The sequence below is a fragment of the Urocitellus parryii genome, chromosome 6, assembly GCF_045843805.1.
Source record: "Urocitellus parryii isolate mUroPar1 chromosome 6, mUroPar1.hap1, whole genome shotgun sequence".
NCBI lineage: Eukaryota > Metazoa > Chordata > Mammalia > Rodentia > Sciuridae > Urocitellus > Urocitellus parryii.
In genome coordinates this window covers 133354139-133381662 of record NC_135536.1, presented here as the reverse complement: position 1 = coordinate 133381662, position 27524 = coordinate 133354139, and the positions used below count along the sequence as shown (strand labels likewise).

The 27524-nt window shown below is 42.5% G+C and overlaps 2 protein-coding genes across 4 annotated transcripts in view; both read right to left on the bottom strand.

Moving 5' to 3' along the window:
* Positions 1-4694, bottom strand: part of Ap3s2 (adaptor related protein complex 3 subunit sigma 2) — a 55096-nt gene extending 50402 nt beyond the window's left edge. For all 3 annotated transcript variants that reach the window (XR_003300717.2, XM_026388262.2, XM_026388263.2), the window contains exons 1-3: positions 4570-4694; positions 1042-1133; positions 550-661 (exon numbers count right to left, since the gene is read on the bottom strand). Coding sequence is in view for 2 of the 3 variants with exons in the window: in XM_026388262.2 (XP_026244047.1) it covers positions 550-661; positions 1042-1133; positions 4570-4638 (273 nt within the window). In the remaining variant the exon portion in view is untranslated. The remainder of the gene's footprint in view (positions 1-549; positions 662-1041; positions 1134-4569) is intronic.
* Positions 4695-8886: 4192 nt separating this feature from the next.
* Positions 8887-26070, bottom strand: Arpin (actin related protein 2/3 complex inhibitor). The gene is made up of 6 exons (XM_026388261.2): positions 25855-26070; positions 17008-17083; positions 14685-14817; positions 11000-11206; positions 10428-10591; positions 8887-9716 (listed from the first exon to the last, which is right to left on the bottom strand). Exons 1-6 carry the CDS (start codon positions 25944-25946, stop codon positions 9708-9710), a joined length of 681 nt encoding a protein of 226 aa, XP_026244046.1. The 5' UTR covers positions 25947-26070; the 3' UTR covers positions 8887-9707.
* Between the last annotated feature and the right edge of the window lie 1454 nt (positions 26071-27524).

Genomic DNA, 27524 nt, shown 5'->3' with positions numbered 1-27524 from the left:
TTTTCAAAAAGCACAACAAAAATGATTTTTACTTAGTCAAGACTCCATAGACTAAAGTGTCAAGTTTCTTGCTTTAGGCTACCACTGTAGGTGAAAATAAAAAGCATCAATGTTAGCTGGGCATGGGGGTGCACACCTATAACCCCAGCAACTCAGGAGGTTGTGGTAGGAAGATCCCAAGTTCAAGGCCAGCCTCAGCAACTTGACAAGACTCTATGTCACAAAATTATAAAGGCTAGGGATGTAAGCATCCCTGGATTCAAACGCCAGTATCAAGAGAAAAAAAAGGGGAGGCATGTTAATTTGATAGATGAAAGAAAATTTAAAACATGAAGACCAAGTGCAGTATAAAGGCTGGGTAGAAACAAATAAAACCCAAAGCTTTCTTTTAGGGTTGCTACTGAGCTTTCCCACAGCACCATCTAGTGGACATCCAGCAACTTTTACCACTATCAATAAGGAGAATGACAAAAGGAACTACAGATTGGATTTTTCAAAAATACCTGCAATCTCTGAAAAATTGCTGCATCATTAGCTGACTACACATACCTGAATGAGGTCCAAGATCCCAAGTTCACTCTCTGATGAATCCACACAAAATACAAAGTAGAGGGTAGCATAGTGCCGGTAAATCAATTTGTAGTCAGCGCCACCAATCAAACTGTGGAAGATGGAAAACATTTAAACGTCTTTATTTTAAACTCTGCCAAGGAATGAGAAAGGGCCCAATCAAAAAAGGGAAAGCTAAATGCTAAAAGCAGACCATTTCTACCATGTAAATGGCAACCAAGTTTGGTAGAGATACCTAAAGCCACCTTAACTCACCTTTTTTCCTGCCAATCCTCCTAGGCACCAAATATCTACCTGTGTAATACATGAAGCACAATAATGCAACTGCTTCACAAACAGAAGTGGGCTCTTGAGTAAATCATGTTCAAGTTGCATCAAGTACACACATACTAGAGTATGACAGAAGAACAATAATGATGAAGGCCACCCAAAAGTGGTGATATGGAGAGAAAAGTGAAGCTGACAGTTTACCTTCCACCCTCCAAGAAGTTACAGATGTTGTCATCCCGCTTGAGGACTAGATGGAAAGTCTCTCGAACAATCTGCTGTTGAATTTCTTCTGGCTATGGACAAAACAACAACAATAACAAGGTAAATCAGAGGACAAATTTTAAAAACTACATCCCATCATTGAGGATGGCCAGGGAAAAAAAGTGCTTCAAAATTGGGAACAACATTTAGTACTAGTTTCCCAAAAAAGATAAAAACAACGGGTAGTGAAAAAACAGTGACTATAGAAAAACAGAATTTGCTATAGGAATTAAGACTGGGTATATGTACTAGGTATCTTGGTCACCAACTATTTATAAGTAAGCTGCAGGGCTGCAGACATAGCTCAGTGGTAAAATGCTTGCTTAGCAATATAAAGAGCCTTAAGTCTGATCCGAGCACAGCTTTATAAATAAAAATAAAAACTCATATAAAGAATAACCAAAGTCCTGATCCTAAAGTTTGTCTTCTACTGGAAAACATCTATGACAAGTAAATAACAAACCTCGATGGTTCTAACACTCCATGAAGATCAAGATGTAATCATTTACATGTTTTAAGAAACTAAATTTGCCCTCCCTCGTTTGTAGTGGTTACACAGGTACTACATATAAAATCGATGTTACCAGTGGGGTAAAGCAGTGAATGCCTGTAATCCCAGGCACTTGGGAGGCTGGCAGGAGAATTACAAGTCTAAGGCCAGTCTGGGCAACTCAGCAAAACCCTCTCTCAAAATAAAAGTTTTAAATGGGCTTGAGGTGTAGCTCAGTGGTAAGAGTGCTACTGGGTTCAATTCCCAGTACTGCTAAGGAAAAAAAAAAAAAAGAAAGAAAGAAAGAAAAAATGCTGTTATCAACAAAGTTATTGAAAAAGAAAAAGTTCTTTGCACAGTTGAGAATTTAGAACAGTTGAACAGAGCTAAAAATATTTTTTGCACTTACCATTCAATTACCACACACTTGATAACTCACATTTTACTTCCACTTCTACATATGTGTTTCACAATATTACTAGTATGGTAACATAAAAAAGGATAATAGGAGGGAGAAGCCGGTCAATAAGACAGAAAGTAATGAAAAGCTCTAGTCCCAAGTTCTCAAATCTACTAATGTGTAAGCAATCAGCTAGGACTACTGTATAGATGTAGATTCTGATTTACAAGGTTTAGGTTAGGTGCTGAGACTGCAGTTCTAACAAGCTCCCAGGTGATGTCAATGCTGCTGAATTGGGACCATGAGTAAGTAGCAAAGCTTTTTTTTTTTTTAAATTTTTAAATAAAAAGGAAAAAAAAATCTTCAGATTGAACCTGCCCCAAGAGTCAGATAATATGATCAAGTAAAATTTAAAAAGTTATTAAGTAGAAAAAGAAAACAGGGAAAATGTCATTATGAGGAAATTACTTTGACTCAGTGTGGGTATAGAGTGGCTCAGTATTTACTGAATAGATTAATACAAACTTGCTAATCACTGGTCACTGCTAATTAGAGTAAATCAATCACTATTATCCTGGTTTCTACCTAAAGAACACACAAAGCTCACAGATGCTAGGATGTTGTAAAAGATTAACTCTGTGTGCTCAGAAATACAAAACATGCCAAACATCAGCATTTTTTGAAACTGACAAAAACATCTTTTAAACTAAAGCCTTTCATCTGACTCTAGGGGAAGTGGCAGCAGTGAGAAGGTGGTATGAAAGAATGAGACCAACTAATTTCTACTTCATCAAAAAGGCAAACTACCAATTGCCTCCATGCTTCAGTTATTTTTAACAACCCCTCATATCTTTTTAGGACTCTGAAGTTTTCAAGGGACTTTCACTCATTAACTCATGAGTTCTTATAAAAATCCTATGATATCCAAAGACATAGAAATGGCCAATAAGCACAAGAAAAGATGCTCAACATCATTAGTCATTATGGAAATAGAAATGAAAATCACTTTATACCCACTAAAACGACTTTACTTAAAAAGGCAAACAACAGGTTTTTGTGAGGATGTGGAGAAAAAAGGAATCCTAATACACTGCTTATGGAAATGTAAAATGGTCTGCCACTTGTAAAACTGTTTGGCAGTTTCTGAAAAAATACACTACAGAGTTACCACATGATCCAGCAATTCTACTTGTAGCTGTGTAGCCAAGAGGAATGAAAATATATGTCCATGCAAAAACTTATTCGTGAATGTTGAAGCAGCATCATTCACTAGAGCAAAGAGTAGAAACATCAACTGATGGACAAAATATGATATTATCCATACAATGGAACATTATGATAATAAAAAGGAATGAAACACTGATACATTCGTGCTACAACATAGAACACTGAGAACATTTTACTAAATGAAAGACTACACATTGTTATGGATCCATTTATATGCAATGTCCAGAATGGGCAAATTAAGAGAGACAAAAAGTAGGTAAAAGGTTGCCTAGGGCTGGGAATGTTGAAAGAGAAATAGGGAATCACTGTTAATGGATAGGAGTTGCTTTGGTGGGCGAGATGATAAAAATGTTCTAAACTTGACTGTGAAGGATGTTATTGTACACTTTAAATAGGTGAACTGTATGTTATGGTGACTTACCTCTCTAACACACACACACACGGGTTTCTCTCAAATATAAATTGAAAAGTTATACTGGATGCTCATAATTTTTTTTACCTCAATGTAATCTACTCAATAAAATGTAACCTAGCTTTTAAAATTTTGTTTAAAAAAAAGTAAATTATTTTTTCATTTCTATTTGACAAAAGAGAAAATAAAAGTCTGAAATAGGTTTATTAACTTGCCAATAGACACAAGAATAGAAAAGGTGGAGCTAAGGCCTGAATGTAAGTTTTGGGTTTCAATCTCCCCGTTATATAACAATTTTGAAACCTGGGAAGAAATAAAATGTTGAGGGTCAGGACCGCAAATAACGATATTTCTGTTTTTCCAGAGGAATATTTTTGGAAAATTCAAAGGAAATGCTTATTGAGCCTTCACGTGGCAGCATGTATAATTCCTCATCATTTTTCCATTTTCAAAGTGATTTTGTTCAATCCTACTGAGTAAAAGGCAGTAGTCCCTAGGCAGCCCCAGCTACCACGGGGGGGGGGGGGGAATTCCAAGAAAGAATTTTTTCAGATCCCCTGAAAAACAAAAACTGTAAGAAGCCGAATGTCTATTTCCTCGAGAATCTTCGGTCAACAACCAAAAAGATTAAAGAAAGTGACTTAAACCATTTAAGTTCTCAATGAGACACACTCCCCACCGTCTCTCATACCTGGTGCCGAGACGCAAATGTCAGAAAATAACACAGAAAATATGGAGTCTAGAAAGGGTTCAGAAAAGAGCGGGGGCAGCGGGACTGGAAACCAAAGGCCTGACACCCCCCAGTTCAGGGAAAGAGGCTAAGTAGCGTGAGGGTCGTGCACAGTGCAGTAGCCTGATGGGGTCAGCAGGCAGTGCGGGGTGAAGGCTAGGGGCCTAGGGGGCGTTCAGAAGGGGCGTGGCGAACCGGGCGGCACTCACGAAACGCTGGTAGAAGCGAACCAGCCGAGGCTTCCCGTGGTTGTTGAAAACCAGAATCGCCTGAATCATCTTTGCCAGGGACGCTTCCCTCGGAATCTGCTGCTACCAGAAAGCGCCTCCTTCCGTCACAACACAGGCACTTCCGGTTGGTGCCTTGCTAAGAGCCGCTCCCGGAAACTCAGCTCCAGCGCCCAGGAGCCCGGCTATCCAAGGGTCCCGCCTCTCTGGGGAGGGCGAGTGTGGGCGCCTAGGACCGGCGTCTCCCTGGCCCGCATCAGTTGGCCAGTCAGAACCTGACCGGAACCGGATTCTGGATCTGTGCACCCCCAGCAGACTCCAGAATCCCGGCGCACAGCAGAGCACTTCGGAAAAGCTGATCCTGAAGCTGCCGCTCCTGCGGTGGAGAAGAGACAGTGGAACCTTGCCCTTGTCACCATCTGCACCAAACACGCATTCCTGCCCTCCCCATAACGCTCGCAGAGCGCTCTCGGAGTGGAGAGCCGCTGAGTTTAGCCATTCTTCGGTTCATTTTTATTTTTCAGTATTACAGACAGACAATGCTGCAGTGATTTATATAAATGTCTCATGGTGCAAATAGGCTGCTTCTCCACGGTAGATGGTGTATGTTGGAATTACGGGCTCTTTAATGCAATTCTATGTAAAAGGTACCGGAGATCACAAATTGATAATGTTCTTGTTTTCTCTTTTAATGACCTAATATGGATGAGATGGAGCATGTCCTTACACTGCGGGTGACTGCATATCTATTCTGCTGCAAACAGGGGAACCATTTCATTTGATGTGAGTCAAAAGACTTTATGTATTATATGTAACATTATATTCCAGTTCCAGAATCTATAATAAAATGTGGATGTGTGAAAAGATTTAGACTTGAGAAGGTTACGTGTCAGCAGTGTTATTACAGGGGAAAATGGGAGGCAAGCTATTCCAAAATGAGAATTTGGTTAAATGCATTGTTCTACATTCATAAGAAATTCTAAATGGTTTTTATGAATGATTTATGATACAGGAAAATGTTCACGATCTATTAAGTGAAAAGATTACACAGAATATGTACAGGACAATTCACTTTGCACAAGACAAAGTAAATACACTAAAATATGAATAATAATTGTATCTGGTGGAATGGCAGCGTCAGCAGGTTTTTTTGTTCAGCGCAGGCCCTGGAACCATACTGTCCTGATTCAAATTATGGCTCTGGCACCTTGGGTAAGTGTTCTCATTTGTAGAACAGGCATAATATCAAGTTTCCTTACCTGGAATACTGGGAAATGATTCTACTCACCCCAGACACAAAAGGAATTAATATTTGTTAGTATTTGGAAGAGAGTATTTGGAACATAATTGAGTACTAGATAAATGATTTTAAAACATCTTTGGGTGATCGGATTATGGATTTTTTTTCTAATAAATATATATTACTTTTGTAGTCAAGAGGGTTTTTTAATAAATAAAAATCCAGAAGTTAATTCCACTGAAACTTAACAAAATGTTTTAAGTGTTGAGGAAGAATATCCAAGAAAACTCTAAAACAAAATTAAGAGGAACAAGTTCTACCAACTACTAAATCCTACTAGAATGGTTTAACTTGTAATTAAAGGGAGACTTATTGAAATATAATAGATAATTTAGGCATAATATAATTTTAATCAATGATAAAAACAAATTGTAAACAAAAAATTGTAATTTGACATTGTTAAGAAATTTTGTGAATATTGTTAAGGTAACCGATTAGCAATTTGAAAATAAGCAGTTTCCTCACTTTCAGTTTGGATATATACTAGTGTTGAACCCAGGTACACTTTACCACTGAGCTTTTTTTTGTTATTATTATTGCTTTATTTTAAGACATCCCCAATGCTTTTTTTTTATTATTATTGTTTTATTTTAAGACAGGCTGGCCTGGAACTTGGAATACCTCCTGAATAGCTAGGATTACAGGCTTGCACCACAATGCCTGGCCACTGAATATCTAATATCTGAAAAGAGACTGTATTAGCTTAGAAACAATTTTTTTAAAAATCACAAAATGTCAACAACTGTATGTATATAAAGATTATAATTTTGCACGAAGAGGGAATTTTTGAAAGTGGAAAAATAGTTGTTGAAATATGGCAAATGATCATATTTAAAATACAGTAGATAAATGAGTAAAGAAACTGAATAACAAAAGAGGAAATAGATACAGGAGATAAAAAATGCTTAGGCTCACTATAAATGGGGAAAAGGACAAATTAAAATATATTAAAGTGTATTTTCACCTTATCAAATATCATTTTTAAAAATTTTTTTGTATCCAATTCTGGCAAAAAAAAAAAAAAAAGCATGAAAATGGTTCTCTCCTACATTGCTAGTGAAATTCCCCTTTGGGGAAGCAATTTGGCAAGATAACAAGAATTTTACAAAAGATTCTGAGATTCCCAGTAATATGACTCCTGGGAATCTGTTCTAAATAACAAACAAACAAACAAACAAAAAACAAACCAAGAGTGTGGCGGGGGAGAAGAGGGTTGAGGGCATAGCCTTTTCAACATTTTTCGTTGAATAAACATTTTTTGTTGGCTAAATGGACTTAAATACCCCAGAATTAGACCATGATAGAACTATTCAACAGTTGTCAATGTTATAAGTGATGGTTATAAAGACTATGTAGCAGTATGAAAAGTGATTATGTAACATTAATGGGAAAAGTAATATCAGATTTTATGTGTAGACATATTAAAAAACAAAATACTAAAAAAAATTTATAAACATGAATGAATGAAATTCTGGGTTTTGTTTTGTTTTTTTAACCCCCAGGGTGCTAGGATGAATCCAGGGTCCCCACACAGTTGCTGAGGCATAGCAGCTTTCATTCTCCTGCCCTAGTTTTGGGGAAGAGGGTTTTGCCTCAGTTTCCCTACCCTCTGAGCCTGGAGCCCTCAACCCTTTTGGTTTTTCCTCCTCCCCTACACTCCCTAGACACAGGCTGGGCTTCTGCAGAACCTTCATATCACAATACAATTTACCCGGACACTGGATATCATTCTTGGGCCCATCCTCTACCATGTCCTACTGATTCTGCCCCTGAGTGCCCCTGGAACCATTTTCTTCTGCCCACTCAATTAGTGCTATAGACCCCAAATTGTCAGCCTCACACCTAGACAATTGTGAGGGTCTCCTATGAACTTATTACTGCCAGTTTCTCTGCAGCCAAATGAGCTTTGAAACACCTGAAGATGAGACCATACCTGATCTCCATCTCAAGAGTCTTAGTTCAAATATACCTCCCACACCCCCAACTCCCACCCTCTGAGCTCTGGCAAAAATGGTCTTTCCCTTCCTCAGTCCCCTCCAAGACCCTGAATCCTGATTGTTGCTTCAGGACTTCCAGTAGTTAATATGGTCTTTGAAACCTGACACAAAAGGCCTCCTTGTTTGCAGTGGTGGCCTGCTTGTGAGTTTACCATCAACCACAGTGCTTTGGATAGCAGGGTACCTGCACTGGGTGTTTCTACCCTCAGTCAATGTCCCAGTTCACCTCCTGCTCAATCACCTTCCTGACCACCCCCAAGGCTGAGGGCCCAACTTGAGTTGCCTATAAACCAGCTCCATTCAGATATAGGCCACCAGTGAGGTGGCTACTACATCCTCTGGCCCCTATATCCAAAACTCTTCTATAGGTCAGGAAGCAGAGCACAGTGGAAGGCATGTAAGCTTCACCTTTGACAGCTCTGGATTTGAATCCCACTCTGCCATTTTTTTCGCTCGCAAGTTCTTAACCTCTCTGAGCCCCGTTTTTTCCTGTGTAATGTGCATGTGGAAACAAAATAGTCCAGTAGTTAATATGGTCTTTGAAACCTGACTGCCTGGGTTTAAATTCCTCTCTCAGATAGTATCCATGGAGCCTTGGACCTTAAGTCTCAAATGAAATAATGGGGACAATAATCATGTGTACCTCATAGGATTGTGACAGTTAGGCAAGCTATTGGAAGTACTTAGCACAAGTACTAGCACCAGGAAGAACACAATAGTGAGTGGCTGTAATGATGATGGGAAGCACCCAGCACTGTTTGAAACATCGGAGAGACTCAATAAATGCTAATTTCCCACCACCCTCTTTTCCCCAGGTCAAGAAGGATTCATATGCCATGGACATGCAGATTCCACTTCGGATCTCATCACATCTGGGTGTCACAAACTGTCACAGAACACTTCCAGGGCAAGGTTCATGACCCAAGACCAATGGCTTTCTTCTAGGAACATTGCTCAGCTTCAAGACCATTAACACCAAGCAGGAATCCAGTCAGTGTAGAAGAAAATTTATTCATTTGTGAAAACATTCTCAAAGTACAAAAAAGGGTATCAAAAATGTAGTTCAGGGCTGGGGATGTAGCTCAGTGGCAGAGAGTGCTTGCCTCATATGCTTGAGGCCCTGACTTTGATCCCCAGCACCACAAAAACAAAAAAATATGTGGCCTGGCAGAGCAAGTCTGAAAGCAAAGGACCAATCAGCCACACTTGTGAAGGCTGTTGGCCTCCCTGAGAACAGCTACCCCTATGGCAGCAGCCAGGGAGGTCAGGAAACCCCAAGGGAACATGGAGTTAGAGGAGCAATGAAGGACTGGCACCTTAGGTGTGGAATGGGAGGAAATGGGGGAGAAGGAGGCTTGAAGCAGGGGAGAAGGGGCTACAGTAGAGTGCTGGGAAGGAGGCCGGGTGGAAAGAAGCAGGAAACAGATTGGAGAAAAGAGCCCACTAATTTCTCCTCAGAAGTCCTCTGTCTTTAGACAGGAGAAGAATCCCCCGTGAAGCACCAAGACCAAGTCCAGTTCCTCCCAAACTGCCCTGGGGTACTTGCCCACTACCTGCCTCCAAAACAAGGCGGTCACTAGGGCAGGAAGTGTCATGAAATTATCTAGAAGGTTGGACTTGCATTTAAGCCACAGTTTAGGGTCCCTCCAACCACATCGTGGTTTTGGATTTGATTTCAGCATGCTCTAAAAGCAGCTGCAGGAAGAACTGAGTAAGGCTTGGAAGACTGGTCTCCAGCTTCAGCATGGAGGTCGCTGAAGGAAATTGTCCACGGTGCCATAGAAGATGCAGGTGGCCCCAGAGGCATCCATGCTTCATGAATCTCAGTCATCCTGGAGCAATCCAAAGCGGGTAAAGTAAAGAGAGGTGAACAGAGCATATTTCATAAAAGTTTTCTGTAAGTCATCAAACAAGGATTCAATTGCACAATGCCCATAGGACCCTTGGCCACATGCCTTGTCCTCACATCATTAGAGCTTGACCCCAGAGCCAGCCTGGCCACTCCACTATTTGTCGACTGGCTTTATTAAGACAGAAGCGGGTCCAGATCTTCCGCACTACCTGCTCTGGCTTTCTTTGGCCAAATTCATCTTCATCATGAGAGGAGGATACCAATTTTCTTTAACTTCTTTGCTAACTGTTCTATCTGGGGTCTTTTTACATCAATTCAAATCTTCAGGTGAAATGTACTTAGAAAATTGGCTTTCAATCAGCTGAGGATCAACTAGAAGGCTGACCTTCAGTATAAGAAACACTAGAAAGGACCAAGTCAGCCATTTTCTGGCCACATCAGGCAGGGAGCCCAGACCAAGGAGAAAAAAACATGCACTCAGCGGCTCAGAGGCTTCCTTTCCAACGAGAAAGGTCTCCTTAAAGGAATCTCCCTGATGTTTATACACTCTGGGGAATTTTGCAGAACTCCATAAAAATTAGGGGGTACAATTTATCCTGCTATCTCCTCATCTGAGCCCCAACCACAATCAGTATGTACAAAATTCCAGCCAAGAGATAACAAGCACACCAAAGCCGCCTCCTTGTCTTACCCACTCCTCGTCCTCTGCCCCATCTCCCTGCTCTCGGATCTCCACTGTAGCCCCATCTGAAGACTTCTGGGCCATGATATTGTCTGTCCAGGATGCCCCTGTCTTTCGGTCACCAGCAAAATTACACTTGGTCACTGTTCCAGCCTCCAATTTGGCTAATGAATCTGAAAGAAGAGAAGAAGTTGAATGTCCTATCTCTCTGTGGTAGAACAGTGAGGGCTGGGCCATTCTGGTGGGGTCCCCTAGACCTCGGTTAAGTCATTGTTCTCTCCAAGGTCTAGATGTGGTCAGTGAAGCCATGGATGGACCCCACAAATCACTAGATAGCAGGGGTCAGTCACAGGAACCTGAGGATTGGGTGGCACCATAGGGTATCCAGGTTAATGACCCAGGGCACTTGTCTAGGAACTGAGGAATAAATCTCAAGAGGTTGGTTAGGTCCCCAGGGAAGGCTAGACCTGGTATGCAACCATAATTCTAAGCAGGAAGGATGGAGAGCCTCAGAAGAGACGTTAAAGGCCCCCAGAGCCCACAAGAGGCTATCAGGCTAGAGTGACGGGCATACTGCTCACCTATAAAGGGGCCATCACCCCGAGTTTTCAGCCGTACCCCGGCCCCCAGCTCAAGTTCCATCGCCTCCATCTCTGACTCAGGCATCCAGAACGCCACTGTCTGGTCGGGGGTGAGGCTCTCTGTCAGTGCCAGCAGCTCGATCTTATTGACCAGCCCCTTTAGCTCCTCCGTTGTGAGCCTGTCGCTGTCTCCTTTGGCTTCCACTTCTGCAGGCACACAGAACAGCAGGTTATTAGGGTGAATAGCAAGGACTAACAGAGGGCCTTTTAGGTGATGGCTGAGTGTTTTTGTAGAACTAAGAATTGAGCCCAAGGATGTTCTACCACTGAGCTACATCCCTAGCCCTTTTCATTTTTTATTTTGAAGCAAAATTTTGCTGAGATTTCCAGGCTGGTCTTGAACTTGAGATACTCCTTAGAATCTTTGTTAGCAGCTGGGATTACAGGCATGTGCCACCAGGCCCAGCTGGCTGAGTGTTTTACATGCTCACAACCACCTGTGGGATAGGGCTCTTAGTACCGTTCTGGTAGTATTCATCAGAGGAGCTACAAGCTGGACTTTGGAGCTGGGCTGCCTGGAGCAAATCTGGACAAATAACTCAACTTCTGACACTGAAAAATAGGATAAAAATGATGCCTACCCAACAGGACCCATTCATGGCACCATACCCTTGGCCAGCAGTCAGGATCACCCCTGGGACTCCCCCAGAAATCCTTGCTTACGCGGAGGACACTCAAAATGTTCCATTCTCCTCTATCCTTTCCCCTGACCAACAACTCCCAAATAAACCATCTCACCTACTTTTCAAGATTAACAGAAATCATCAGGTGGTATCTCTTGCTTACCTGACACCAAATACCTTGTCAATTTGCCTCTGACTACAAGACCACTCTCCTCTTTTCCTTCTATCTCAAAGGATAAGAGATTCTCCTTCCTGCCCAGATCCTGTCCCTCCATCTGGGTCCCAGAAATCCTCATTCCTCCAGGACTGGTCTCTCATTCTATGCTCCCTGATCTTTCCTCAACTTCTTATTGCATTCTAGTTTTGACAGCCACTGCCCCAGACCCTGCCCACCCCCATCAGAGTCCTGGGGTAGCTCTTCACTGTTAACCCTCTGACACTCTTCCCATCTTCTCATTCCCTGGACATTACCTGCCTACCCTGCTAGCTCCCCACTCCTGCTTTCCTTCAGAGACATAACACCTTCCCCATTTCCTTCAGACTTTTCCAGTGGTTCTGTTTCCTGATCCTTATGGGATTCTCCAAGTCTCCAATAGAAGTGCTACTGACAACTCTAACCTAGTGTGAGCCAAACAGTGCTCTTCCCCCTAAACCTGTTCCCCTCACTCCTACATTCCCTCAAGCCTGGCACCCAAGTCCAACTTCTGGAAACATCCCTGACTCATTCCACTTTCTCCCTTCATATCCAGTCTAACCCTGAGGCCACTGTCCAGCTCCATATGAAACTGGTCCAGTCTCTCACTCCCCAATGACATATCCTTCAATCTGGTCCTCTTATCTCCATCCCAGCTTACCCTAACAGCCTCTGAATAGGCTTCCCTGGTTTCCAGTTGATTCGCTATCCCAGAGCATTTAAAACCAAATCTAGCAGGCATAGTGGCACACACCTGTAATCCCAGCAACTTGGGAGGCAGAGGCAGGAGGATCACAAGTTTGAGGCCAGTCTCAACAACTTAGCAAGACCTTGTCTCAAAATAAAAAATAAAAGCACTAGGGAGATAACTCAGGGGTAGAGTGCCATCTGGGTCCAATCCCTAGTGCTGCAAATAAATAAATAAATAAATAATAAAAACAAATTTAATCACATCACTTAGCTACGTAATATCACTCACTAAAGGGCTCCCCAGCAGCCTCCATTTAAGTTCAGCCCCTTCGTGCCCATGCCCCTTTTGCTACCTAGCCTGCACAACTTCTTGTCACCAGATCAATCCCTATCTTTTGACGCACTGTCTTCTCTCTGAAACATCTTTCCAAGCTCTAGCACCCAGCTAATTCCTGTTAGCTATCAGGAATCAGTGCTGCTGGTCTCTCGTCCAATGCATGCCTGACTATGACTATCTGGGGCTCAGAACCCTTCCAGCTTCCAATCATCCACCCGTCCATCTCCTCTACCAACTGAGACTATCTTGAGTACAAGATGGAATCCTGTTCATCCCTGGAGTCTCAGCACATGGGATGCTCACAAAATATTCAGAGAATTAATGAGCAACTGAAAACATGAATGAACAGAATGAGAGATTCCCACTCAATCTCAAAACCTTCTTACCCAGCAGCAGAGAGCAATGGAGATACCTTTTGCAGTCAAAATTGGGAAATGGAAGAAAATCATGAAGTACCTACTAAGGTCTTAATGTGCCTCCTTGAAATCCATATGTTGATCACTGTTATGGTTTGGATGTGAGGTGTCCCCAAAAGTCCATGTGTGAGACAATGCAAGAAGGTTCAGAGGAGAAATGACTAGGTTATGAGAGCCTCAATCCAATCAGTGAGTTAATCCCCTGATGGGAATTAACTGACTGACAACTGAAGGTGGGTAAGATGCGGCTAGAGGAGGTGAGCACTGGGGGCCTGTTTTGAGGGGTATATATTTCTTATCTCTCTCTGCTTCCTGATCATCATATGAGCTGCTTTCCTCCACTACACTATTCTGCTATGATGTTCTGCCTCACTTTGAGCCCTGAGGAATGGAGCCGGCTTCTTATGGACTGAGACCATGAAACTGTGAGTCCCCAAATAAACTTTTCCTCCTTAAAATTGTTTTTGTCAGTTCTTTTAGCCACAGTAGTGAAAAAGCTGACTAAGTCACCAATGTGAGAGTATTAAGAAGTTGGGCCTTTTGGAGGTGATTAAGCCCTTATGAATGAGATTGACATCCTTATAAACGAGATGGAGGGAGCCTAGCATGGTGGCACATGCCTGTAATCTCAGCAACTTGGGAGGCTGAAGAAGGAGGATCATAAATTCAAGGTCAGCCTCAGCAACTTAGTGAGACTCTGTCTTAAAATAAAAATTAAAAAGGGTTGGAGAGATAGCTTAATGATTAAGCATCCCTGGGTTCAATCCTCAGTACCCAAATAAGTAAATAAACAAGGTGGAGGGAGCTACTTTGCCTTTCTGCCTTGTGAGGACTTAGCAGGAAGGCACCATCTTTGAGGCAGAGAGAAGCCCTCGCCAGACGCTGAATCTGCTAGAATCTTGATCTTGGATTTCCCAATCTCCAGTACTGTGCATAATAAATCTCTGTCATTTATAAGTTGCCCAGTCTAAAACATGGTTGTATCAGCACAAATGGTCAGAGACAGGGCCCAAGAACCAAATGGGGATTCTAGCAGAAAAACAAGCTCCAGGGGGCTTGGCTGGGTCTCTGGATCTCTGTGCAAAGATAGTAAGAGTCCACAGCCAAGTTTGTGGACAGTTTTGCCATGCTGCAGAAATGGCAGGAGTTGGGAAGGCCAGCCTGGCCCCTGGGACAGAGATGGGGCAATGGGAATCTTCTGAGCAAGTATGGCGAAGGAATGAGTCCATCAGGGAACCTCGGATCAGACATCTGGAGTCAAGGCCAAACATGCTAAGATGCCACTTTAGAAGAGCCCAGAGGCTCAGAAGACAGACCAGCCACACTGTCAGAGGGCCCTGAGGGAGGAAGAGCTGAGGATACCTACTGTAGGATGACATGAGGAAGCCTGTGTTCACCTTCCTGGTCGCGCTGAAGTTGGGCTCGATTTCATTTCCCTTGGAGTCAAATTTACGGCAGTGGATACAACTGGGCCGAATGTACAGCACGTAGTAGCGTTCCTGGGGCCAGGGAGAGACAAAGTGAGGAGGGCTGCTCCACTTCCCACCAACACACACACTCTGGGCTCTGGGAGCAGCTCGGGCTGTCCTCACCCTCTACGCTGGCGTCGCACTCAAATATTTATTCATTCCTGTGTTCACTAGAGCACCTGCCACAAGGTGCACCCTACCGGACATCCATGACAGGGAAGGCCAGGGTCTGACCCCAGGGCTTCCAAACAGCCAAGGGCTGAAAATATATGCAGGAAACTGTAACTTAAGCAAGAGGGATACCAAATATCAAAAAGCAAGAGTACTGTGAAAAGGGCACTGAAGGGGAGCCCTAAGGAAGGACAGCCACTCGGCCCCTTTCAACAGATATAGTGCCTGCGGCAAAGGATTCTCAGCCTCCTGAGCCTCCGTTTCTCCTATCGCTTGGTAACAGAGTGATATCCCCTTTCAGGAGTGTTGTATGAGCTCAGTGACATCCTGGAGAAGGAAGCACAGTGCAAAGCAGGAAGTACCCTATCTATGCTATTTGCCAACTATTCTAAACAAAACAGGTGGAAGAATTGTCCCCCTAAGCTGTAGAAACAGAGACCACTTCCTGGGAGAAAGAAGGAAAGATAAGTCTCGAAAGGTGAAGAAATCTGCGATGGTAGGAACAAGGGTGTAGGAAGAATATTAAAAGTCTGGGACAGGTACACAAAGTAAAGGTCAAGAGGCCCATGTGCATGTTTGAGCAACACAGGACACTGGGAGGCTCCTGGGAGCTCAGGCTGGGGAAGATAAGTGGGGCTGATTTGAGACAGGCCTTGAGCTGGCATTTGGAGCTTGAACTTTATTTAGTAGACAAGAAGGAATCCTGAAAGATTTAGGGGCAGCAGTAAGACCCTCAGAGATGTCTTTCTGGAAACAATTTGGCAGCAGGCCAGGGATGAGCTTTGGGGGCAACCAGAAGGCAGGAAGGCAGGTGTAAGGTTTTGTCAGAACCAGCTGAGGACCCATCAGAGGAGGGAAGACACAGAAAGGAGAAAAAAGGGGAGGGAAAAAAAATGGTTAGGTAAGAGCCCAGCAGGAGGTGGCACTGCTTACCTGGGGAGCAGGGAGGAGGCAACAGTAGGGGTTTTCAGGCCAGTGACTGGAAAGGCTATTACACTATCATCAGGAATGAGGAACTTGGAAGAGGCAAATTTGGAGAGGGGCTGGGCAAATACCCTGCCTGTGTGAGCACAGCCAAGGCAGACAAGTCCCACACCAGTGTGGGGTTACTTCAGGCTCTCCTGGGCAGGCTGGCTTGGGGATCTGGCCTGCTCAATGCACAGTAAAGAGGTGAGAGTGCTGGCAAAGCCTCTCTGGGCATGAAAATAGTAGTGAGCTGAGGCTTTTCTGTGGGATGTATGAGAGAAACAGGCTTCATGTAGGTACCAGGCCTCTGATCACACAGGGGGCATTTTGAGGAGCTGAGTTTTACAGACCAAGATAAGGTAATTAGCACATCTGTGTGGGGCTGTTTCAAAGAGGGGAGGAGCAAGGCTCTGTGGCACTTGCCTGTAATCCAAACAACTCAGGAGGTTGAGGCAGAAAGATCAAAAGTTCAAGGCCAGCCTCAGCAACTTATAGAGACCTTGTCTCAAAATAAAATATATAAAGAGTTAGGGATGTAACTCAGTGGTACAGTATCCCTGGGTTCAATCCCCAATAAAAAAAATAAAAAATTAAAAAAAAAAGAAAGAGAAAAAGAAATGCAGAACTAGTGCTCAGAAGAGACACAGGCTAATATAGGACGGTGAATGCCAGGTGTGTCCATGGACACCTGAGATGGAGTGGTAATAAGGAGCATGATGCCAGGAAGCTGAGAGGACTAAGGTCAAAGGAGCATTTGTATGGGAACTGAAGGTCCAGGCAGCAACACAGACTTTACATTCTCGTTAGATTGGGTGGAAGGTCTGGTCTGTTTTCTCAGCTGTGACCCAGGCTTTTCTAGCAAGAACCAGGTACACCCCCTGTCTGCCACCCAGCACAGCCCTACCTGCCCTCTTTCTACTCACTGGTCCCACCTGATCTCTCCACCTGTTCTGTGAGTCCATCATTAAAGGGACTAGATCCCAAGTCAGAGCCCAGCAATAAGAAGATACCTCATGGGAAAGGACTGAGATGTTTCAGAGGGTAAGGGTGACCCTGTGAGGGCCACCAAGGACACATCCTCACCTTCTTGCCATGGGCATCTAAGATGCTATGCCGAGATACATCCACCAGTTCTCCCTCCAGCAGGACGCCATTCCCCCTGGGGATGAGAATGAAAGAAGGGGTGGTTGGTTTTGTCAGTCCTCAGGAAACAGCGATGACTCAAGTTCAGTGGCCCATGCCAGAGTCTGCATTGTGACAGAACCAAATCCCACCAGATCTCCTATTTGCCTGGCAGAAAGCAGCCCCTCACTGCACTTCCCATATGGGAACCTCCATCCCTATAAAGCTTCCAAAAGCTGGGACATGGTCAAAAGTATAGAAGGAACCATGTCAGCCTGCCCTAAGATCAAGCTATGACCCCCTGCATTAGGGAGGTATTATCTTATTAGTCTTCTTATGTACAAAACAGGGAGAAAAATGGTTACCTCACGCTGCTCCTTTGATGATGGCATGAGATTCTGTACACGAAAGTATTTTGTTGATCAGGATTGTTTTGGTACAAACAAACTTTTAATAAGTTTTGGTTTCTTAAGTTTTAATTCAGTGTGGTCTGTGTCTAACATGTTTACCTACATATCAATGTCTTGGAATTGTATCACAAGAGGGAAGAAACTAAGTTTGCCACATATACCAAAAACTATTGTAAATTTCTATATAAAGAATAAAAGAGAGGTCTGGGGTTGGGGCTCAGTGGTAGAGTGGTCACCTAGCATGTGTGAGGCACTGGGTTCCATCCACAGCACCACATGAAAATAAATAAAGTTATTGTATCCATCTACAACTAAAGAAAAAAAAAAGAATAAAAGAGAGGAGATCCAAGATGGTGGACTAGAGGGAAGCTGCATTCCTCATCTCACCGTGATTTGGGATACAAGCAGAGGAAATACTGTTTCTGTGAGAGTTGCTGCCTACCAATCTGCCACCCTTTGCCACCCCCATGCCTTTGCCACACACTGGGATTGCCTGCCATTTCCCCGCAGACCACCAGCCATTAGCCTGTGGATTGCCACTGCCCAATGCTGCCTGGAGGTCCACTGTCAGAGTACCCGCAGGTTTGGTTACAAGCAGCCACCACCATCTGCAGACACAGGCCAGGGCCTGGAAGTCCAGGGCCTAGGGACGTGCAGGTTTATGCTGCCATCTCAGGGAACACTGGCCAGTCTGGGGATATGGGCCAGGACCTGGAGATCTATTCTCAGTATACCTTCAGGTCTGTTGCACCTGAGGGCTCCCTGCTGCGTGTGCTAGTGGCCACCATTTGGATGCCTTTTTTACAGGGTTGCTCCTTTGTATGAGTGCATCCCTGGTGGTCCCCTCTGCAAGTTAAAACAGCATTGAAATCTTGGGACTGCAGCAAGGCAGAGCCTGGGGAATCTGAAGCCCAGATGCCTTAGATTGTGGCTGGGTCTGTGTGGCCCAGACTGGGCTTGGCAAGCCTGTGGAAAGCTGGAGACTGGGGACAGGATTTGGGGGAAGCACAGGTTGGAGAAACTAGAGAGAACCAGGCTCTCTCCACCTCAGTGAGTCCTGATGTGCAAGGGGACAGAAGGGGACAGCTACAATGGGTACGAAGACTGGAAGAGGGTGCTATCGGCTCACCCAGCCAACCAGTCCGGCATCCACCAGAATGGAGCTACCATCAACTTTGACAACCATAACTATGGCAGAGAAGGGAAGCTAAGAAACATTGGAACATGAATGGAAATGATTGTTCAATATTCCATTGAGACTTTCCTGTTCTTTTTTTTTTTTTTTCTTTTTTGGCCCTCTCTGTCTCACACCTCTACCATCTTTAAAACCAAACATTTTTCATGCATCAATTTATTGAGGAAAGGGACATCTGAATAGTACATTGCATGTGTATTCTATATTTTTACATTTTAAAAAATCTACATATATTTCCTCTCACTTATTTGCCTCCCCTGATTCTCTTTCTCACTTCTCTCATGCTAACAGCCAACTTCTATTAATTCCTCCTTCGCTCTTACTATAAATTTTTACCTCTATCTTCTCTCCATCTCCCTCATAAATATCACATCCTACACTACTTCTGTTCCCTCTTTGTCCATCAATTGAAACAGTAAACCCTTTGAGCAAACTTACTGTTTATACTGTAGATAATAATTAAACGCCTCATTTCTGTTTATTGCAACAAAACTATAGATGCCTTAATAGGAGCTATTTGGTGTAAGGCTGTATACTGCTTGTATGGGTGCTGTTAATATTGGTGTCCTCCTTAAAGGTAAGGTACTGGAAACCTTCATGGACACTATACGATTGCAGGGTAGAAACTGTACTGCCTCAGATCCATACAATTAGATGGTAAGACAACATGAAACATGAAAAACAACATGAAAAAACAAGGGGAAAAACCATCTCAAACAAACCAAGATGTTCCAACAATAGAATCCATAGATAACACAGTACAAGAAATGTCAGAGTAGGAGTTTAGAAGGTGCATAGTTAGGATGATCTTCAAAATAAGGTATAGATGGTATTAGAGAGAAAGTACAGGAAGTGAAAGATCACTTCAATAAAGAGGCAGAGATAATAAAAAGGAATCAAGCAGAAATCCTCAAAATGAAGGAAACAATAAACCAAATTAAAAATTCAATGGAAAGTATCCCAATAGACTAGACCTCTTGAAGACAGAACCTTAGTCAATGAATACAAAATATTTCTTTTGAAAATAAAGTTGACTATACAGAGAAGATATTAAGAAACCATGAACAGAACATCCAAGAATTATGGGATAACATAAAAAGACCAAATTTAAGATTTATTGGGATAGACAAAGTTGTGAAGATACAAACCAAAGGAATGCACAATCTTTTCAATGACGTGATATAAGAATGAAATAGAAAATTATCTATAAGAGGCTTTTGGGACCCCATAGGTACAAAATTACAGCAGACCCACACCGAGGCACACTATAATGAGAATGAATAACAGACAGAAAGAGGATAGACTTTTAAAAGCTGCAAGAAAAAAAATGTCAAATTACATATAAGGGAAAACAAATTTGGATCTCAGCTAATTTCTCAGCCCATACTCTAAACACCTGGAGGTCCTGGAATAATATTTATCAAGCTCTGAAAGAAAATGGATGTCAACCAAGAATTGTAGAGCCAGCAAAGCTAAGCTTCAGATTTGAAGATGAAAGAAAAACCTTTCATGATGAACAAAAGTTAAAAGAATTCACAACTAGAAAGACTGCACTATAGAATATTCTCAGCAAAATACTGCATCAGGATGAAATGAGAAAAAAAAATGAAAACCAGCAAAGGGAGGAACTACACTAAAGGAAAAGTCAGAGGAGAAACTAAGACAAGTTAAAAACCAAAAATAAACCAAAATGACCAGGAATACAAATCATATCTCAATAATATCCCTGAGTGTTAATGGCTTAAGTTCATCAATCAAAAGACATGGACTAGAAGATTGGATTTTTACAAAAGAACCAACAATATTCTATCTTCAAGAGACTCACCCTCTAGGAAAAGACATCCACAGACCGCTGAAGGTAAAAAGTTGGGAAAAAACATATCACTCATATGGACTGCATAACCAAACAGGGGGTTCCATCCTCATATCAGATAAAGTGAAATTCAAGCCAAAGTTAGTCAGAAGGCATAAAGAAGGACATTTCAGACTGTCTAAGGGAATCATACATCAACAAGACATAACAATCGTAAATATTTATGCCCAAACCATGGAGCATCTACATACATCAAACAAACCCTTCTCAATTTCAAGAATCAAATAGACCACAACACAATAATACTGAGTGACTTTAATACACCTCTCTCACTACTGGATAGATCTTCCAAACAAAAACTAAACAAAGAAACTATAAACTAGATAATACAATCTATAATTTAGACTTAACAAACATATATAGAGTATTTCATCCTTCAAGCAGCGAATATACTTTCTTCTCAGCAGACATGGATCCTTCTCTAAGAGAGACCATATGTTATGCCACAAAGCAACTCGTAGCAAATACAAAAACGTAGAAATACTACCCTGCATTCTATCAGATCACACCAGAATGAAACTAGAAATCAACAATAAAATTAAAAATAGAAGCTACTCCAACAACTGGAGACTAAATAACAATCTATTGAATGACAAATGGATAGCAGAAGAAATCAGGGAGGAAATAAAAAAATGCTTAGAGGTAAATGAGAACACCAATACAACATATCAAAATCTCTGGGACACTAAGAAGGTAGTGCTAAGAGGAAAATTCATTGCATTGAGCTCATTCATTAAAAGAATAAAAAGTCAACATATAAATGACATAACATTACATCTCAAAGCCCTAGAAAAAGAAGAACAAATAAACAGCAAAAGCAGTACAAGACAGGAAAGTATTAAAATCAGCTGAAATCAATAAAAATGAAACAAACAAACAAAAAAACCAATTCAAAACACTGACAAAACAAAAAGTTGGGTCTTTGAAAAAATAAATAAGATTGATAAACCCTTAGCTATGCTAATAATGGAGAAAACTCAAATTACTAATACTCATGATGAAAAAGGAAATATCACAATGGACACTACTGAAATACTGAAGATAATTAGAAACTACTTTGAAAATTTATACTTCAATACAACAGAAAAATTCAAAGACATTGAAAAATTTCTAGAGACATATATTACTCAAACTGGATCAGGAGTTTAACAATTTAAACAGATCAATTTCAAGCAATTAAATAAAAGTCGCCATCCAAAGCCTACCAACCAAGAAAAGCCTAGGATCAGACAGATTCTCAACCAAGTTCTATAAGACCTTCATAGAAAAATTAACACCAATACTCCTCAAATTATTCCCTGAAATGGAAAAGGAGGAAACCCTTCTAAACTCATTCTATGAAGCTAGTATCACCCTGATACCAAAACCAGACAAAGACACATCAAGGAAAGAAAACTTCAACAGACTAATATCCCTGAGGAACATAGATATAAAAATTCTCAATAAAATTCTAGCAAATCACATTCTAAACATATAAAAAAGATAGTGTGCCATGATCAAGTGGGGTTCATCCCAGGGATGTAAGGTTGGTTCAATATACAGAAATTAATAAATATAATTCATCACATCAATAGATGTGATGATAAGAATAATATGATAGATGCAGAAAAAGCATTTGACAAAATACAGCACCCATTCATGTTCAAAACACTAGAAAAACTATGCACAATACAAACATCTCAATGTTTTACAAACATACATTATAAAAGCTATCTTTGCTAAGCCCAAAGCCAACATCATTCTAAATGGAGAAAAACTGAAAGCATTCCCTCTAAAAACTAGAACAAGAAAAGGAGGATGCATGCTCCCACCACTTCTATTCAACATAGTCCTTGAAATTCTTGCCAAAGCAATTAGAAGAAAGAAGTTAAAGTAATATGAATAGGAAAAAAAGAACTCAAACTATCACTGTTTGCCAATGACATGATTCTATATTGAGAAGATCCAAAAAATTCCACCAGAACACTTCTAGAATAAATGAATTCAGTAAATAGCAGGATATAAAACTAATACCCATAAATCAAATGTATTTCTATATATCAGTGATGAATTCACTGAAAGAGAATTAGGGAAACTATTCACAGTAGCCTCAAAAAAATAAAATCCTTGGGAATCAATCTAACAAAAGAGGTGAAAGACCTCTACAATGAAAACTACAGAACACTAACGAAAGAAATTGAAGAAGACCTTAGAAGATGGAAAGATCTCCCATGTTCTTGGATAGGCAGAATTAGTATTGTCAAAATGGCCATACTACCAAAAGCATTATACAGATTTAATGCAATTCCTATGAGAATCGCAATGACATTCTTCATAGAAATAGAAAAAGCAATCATGAAATTCACTTGGAAAAATAAGAGACCCAGAATAGCCAAAGCAATCCTTACCAAGAAGAGTGAAGTAGGAGGCACCACAATACCAGAGCTCAAACTCTACTACAGAGCTATTGTAACAAAACAGCATGGTATTGGCACCAAAGTAGGCCAATGATAAAGAATAGAAGATACAGAGACAAACCCACACAAATACGGTTATCTCATACATTCGAAAAAAGATAGCCTCTTCAACAAATGGTTCTGGGAAACCCAAAACTCAACTCAAGGTGGATCAAAGGCAAGCACTAGAACAGAGACCCTGTGCCTAACAAAAGAAAAAGTAGGCCCAAATCTGCATCATGTCTGCTTAGGATCCGACTTCCTTAACTGGACACTTAACAAGCACAACAAGTAAAATCAAGAATCAATAAGTGGCATGGATTCAAACTAAAAAGGTTCTTCTCAGCAAAGGAAACAATAACTTGAAGAGAGATCCTACAGAATGGGAGAAAATCTTTACCACATATACTTCAGGTAGAGCACTAATCTCCAAGATATACAAAAAATTCTAAAAACTTAACTGCAAAAAAAAAAAAAAAGTCAATAAATGGGCTAAGGAACTGAACAGACACTTCACAGAAAAAGAAATACAACTGATCAACAAATATTCATAAAATGTTCAACATCTCTAGTGATTAGAGAAATGCAGATCAAAGGTACTCTAATTTTTTTTTTAATTTTTTTTTTATTTTTTAAAGAGAGAGTGAGAGAGGAGAGACAGAGAGAGAGAAATTTTAATATTTATTTTTTAGTTCTCGGCGGACACAACATCTTTGTTGGTATGTGGTGCTGAGGATCGAACCCGGGCCGCACGCATGCCAGGCGAGCGCGCCACCGCTGAGCCACATCCCCAGCCCGGTACTCTAATTTTTCATCTCACACCAGTCAGAATGGCAATCATCAAGAATACAAGCAATGATAAATGTTTATGAGGATGTAGGGGAAAAGGCACACTCATACATTGCTGGTGGGACTACAAATTGGTACAGCCAATGTGGAAAGCAGTATGGACATTCCTCAGAAAACTGGGAATAGAACCACCATTTGACTCAGCTATCCCACTCCTCTGTTTATACCCAAAGGACTTAAAATCAGCATACTACAGTGATGCACCTATATCAATATTTATAGCAGTTTAATTCACACTAGCTCAACTATAAAACCAACCTAGATGTCCTTCAACAGATGAATGGATGAGAAAATATGGTGCACATACATAATAGCATATTACTCAGCCTTAAAGAATGAAATTATGGCATTTTCAGGTAAATGGATGGAGGTGAAGAATATCATGCTAAGCGAAATAAGCTAAGGCCAAATGTTTTCTTTGATAAGCAGATGCTGATCTATAATTCACATAGGGGATGGGAGGTAGGGAAGAATGGATAAACTTTGGATTGTGAAGTGGGGTGTGAATGAAGGGGAGGTGGTTTGGGGGTGGGAAGGATGGTGGAATGAGAAGACATTATGACCCTATATTCATGTATTATTACAGGACCAGTGTGACTCTGCATCATGTAAGGCCAGAGGGAGAAGTTGTGCTCCACTTGTGTATAACGTCAAATGCATTCTGCTGTCATGTATAACTAACTAGAACAAAATTTTTTAAAAAGAATAAAAGAATAGTTTCTAAAACAGAGAGAAAAAGAAAAAAGGAAGTATTTTGTAAACTTTAAGTGCTTACTAAATATAAAGAATTTACTTTTTACTTTAAGCAAATTTGGGGCCTGTGTCTAAGCTTCTATAAATTATCTTCCATTTTCACCTATTTTGAAACAGTTCCATATTTTTGTTCTCATTCATACCCATGTGATCATCAACCCAAAGAAAAGGGTTTTGTCACTATAGAGGTGGGGAACTTGAGACTAAGTTTGGAGACCAGCTGAAGATCAGAGGGTACCGCCCTCTGAGGAACTGGATCCTCCTCCCCACTCCTGATTCTAGTTTTCATAAAAGCAGATCCTAGGAGCTTCCTTTTTTAGAATCATATAAAAAGGAAAGGAGTGGGCATCACTAAAGATGATAGTGGAAAGGGATGGGACAAGAAGCAAAAACTCACACTACCTCACTTGCCTCTATCTACTCCCTCCCCCCAAATTATATTTTAAAATATTTAACTGATAAAGAATTGTATATATTCAAGGTGTACAATGTAGTAACTTTATATACATACATACACATTGTGTAATGATAATCACAATCAAATTAACAAACACATCCATCACCACCCATGCAGTACATTAGATCCCCAGAACTTGTTCCTCATATAAATCAAACCTTTTGATTATATCCTGGCTTCCTCCTCCTTCTCCAATCCCCCATTCCTGAAAACCTCTGATCCTCTCTCTGCTTCTGAGTTACACTTTTTTAGATTCCACATAGAAGATCCTAAGGTATTTGCCTTTCTGAGTCCAGTTGATTACGCTTAGCATAATTCTTTGGTGTCTGTAATTGTAAATGGAATGAGTCATGCTTCTCATAACGCAGGGGCCGGGCCGGGCCTTCCTTCTCCAGCCCGCCTGGGTTCCTCCACACCCGGCTCCAGGGCTGTTCCTGCGCTAGCCCAGCCCCATAATACCGACTCCCACCGCTGTTCCGGTGACTAATGGCCACCGTCCCTTCTGGGGCAGGGCACAAGCCTGTGCAAAGGCCTGGAAGCACAGCAGCATGACAAATGGCTGAAATTTATAGCCAACTGAAGCACCGCCTTTGGAGCCTCGGTTGGAGGTCGGGATTCTCTCCCCGGAGGACCCGCATCTTCTGGGGTTCGGGGTGCGCAGTGGGCAAGGGCACTGGGAGGCGTGGGCTTTTCCTCCCCCTCGCGTCCCACCCCAGCCTCGGAGCGGGGTTCAGACCCCAGGAGTGGAGGCAGCCGAGGCCGCGCGCCCAGGCCCCGGGCGCAGTCTACCCGCGGCGGCGGCGGGGACCGGCGCGGGCTTGGCGCTCACTGCCTACCCCTGGTAGGTGGCGGGGTCCCAGGCCCCGGGCAGTCGCGCGCTCTGCACCGCCTTGTTCCGGAGGGCGCTGTCGTGATAGATGCGGCTCATTATTCCGACCGCCGAGGCCACGGGGTGCGGTGCCGGGAGCCGCCGGCGCACCCGGGGTGCACAACGCGGGGAGGCGCCTGGAGGCCGAGCCGGGATCAGCACCGCCGGGCCCTCAGGTCCCGACCGCGCGGCTCGGCCCTGGGCGTTCCCGGCCGGGATTTAAAGGGGCCGAACTCCACTCCTGGCCGCCACACGCTGCGCGGTGCGGGAGCGAGGAGGGGGGTTACGGAAGCACTCAAGGCTAGGTGCTTATCACCAGTCACGTCCTTCTCTTCCTTCTCTTTGCTCTCCTCGTTTTGCCTTCCTCGTTACTAAAAAGGAAATCCCTGCCCCAGCGCACACACAAAGGGGGAAATTGAGGCCCAGAGATCCTACAGGATCTTTCTTAGGATTCGCTCTGGAAGGATGTTTTTACAGGGATCAGGAATGGAGAAGAGGGAAAAGCCCTCTTGAGTGGTCAGCATAGAAGCAACCTTTTATGCCGGGTCCGCAGTCCCACAATAGCTGGGAGAGGAGTTCCAGGGATCAGTGACGAAGGAGTCTGGGATTGGGTGTCAGACTAAAGACACACGGAAGTTTGAATCCCTGCCGTAGGTGTGAGCTTGGTTAAGTTCTTCAGCCTTTCTGAGCCCTCGCTTCTTTGTGGAATGGAGTCTGTATCAGAGCGGTTCTAAAAATGCATTACCTTTCCATAGCATGCTTTACCCGCCCAACCGCCCTCTTCCCACACAGTTCCTGGTCTTCTCCGACCCTGGGATTGTTGGGAAGCCTTAATTCTCTGGTTTGGCCAGTTCGTGGCAGTCCCTGGGGCAAACGGGCTCATTGGAGGGATCCAAGTATGCCCTTTGGGAGAACACTGAAAGGAGACGCAACCAAGCAGACACCTGGGAGGGTGAGCTGTCAATGTTGGAAGAAACAACCTCTCCCACACACAGGACATTCGTGTGTCCCAGGCACTTTAGCTTTCAAGAGCCTCTTTCCTCCATAAAATTTTTAAAATTTTTAAAATTCTATTTTAGCACTGGGTTAGTATAAGAATGAATATATTAATATTATATATTAAAACTTTTATTCGGCCTAAAAAATTTTTAAAGAAATTAATATGGGCACCGGTGGCCCCTGCCTTACTCCAGCTACTCAGGAGACTGAAGCAAGAGGATGGTAAATTTGAGGCCAGGCTGAGCAACTTAGAAAGACCCTGCTTGGCGCTCACTGCCTACCCCTGGTAGAAAGCAACTTAGAAAGACCCTGCCTCAAAAAAATAAAAATAGAAAAGCCTGGGAATGTAGCTCCTGTTAGAGTGTGCCTGGGATCAATACCCAGTACTAGAAAAAGAGAGAAGAAAGAAAAAGAAAAAAGGCCCCTAAAAGTACAATGGGACCTAGGCATTGTGTCCAATGCATTAGTCAGCCCCACCCTCTATCTGGCCTCCCTGGTTGTTCCGTTCATGTTCCAGAAAGAAGGATAAAGAAAAGACCTACTGGGAAGTCCCTCTGGGAAGAATGGTCCTTTGACCTTGTCTCCTCAAGGGTCTCTAATTAGCCTCCCAGCTAATGGGCAGGCTGAGGCAGGAGGATG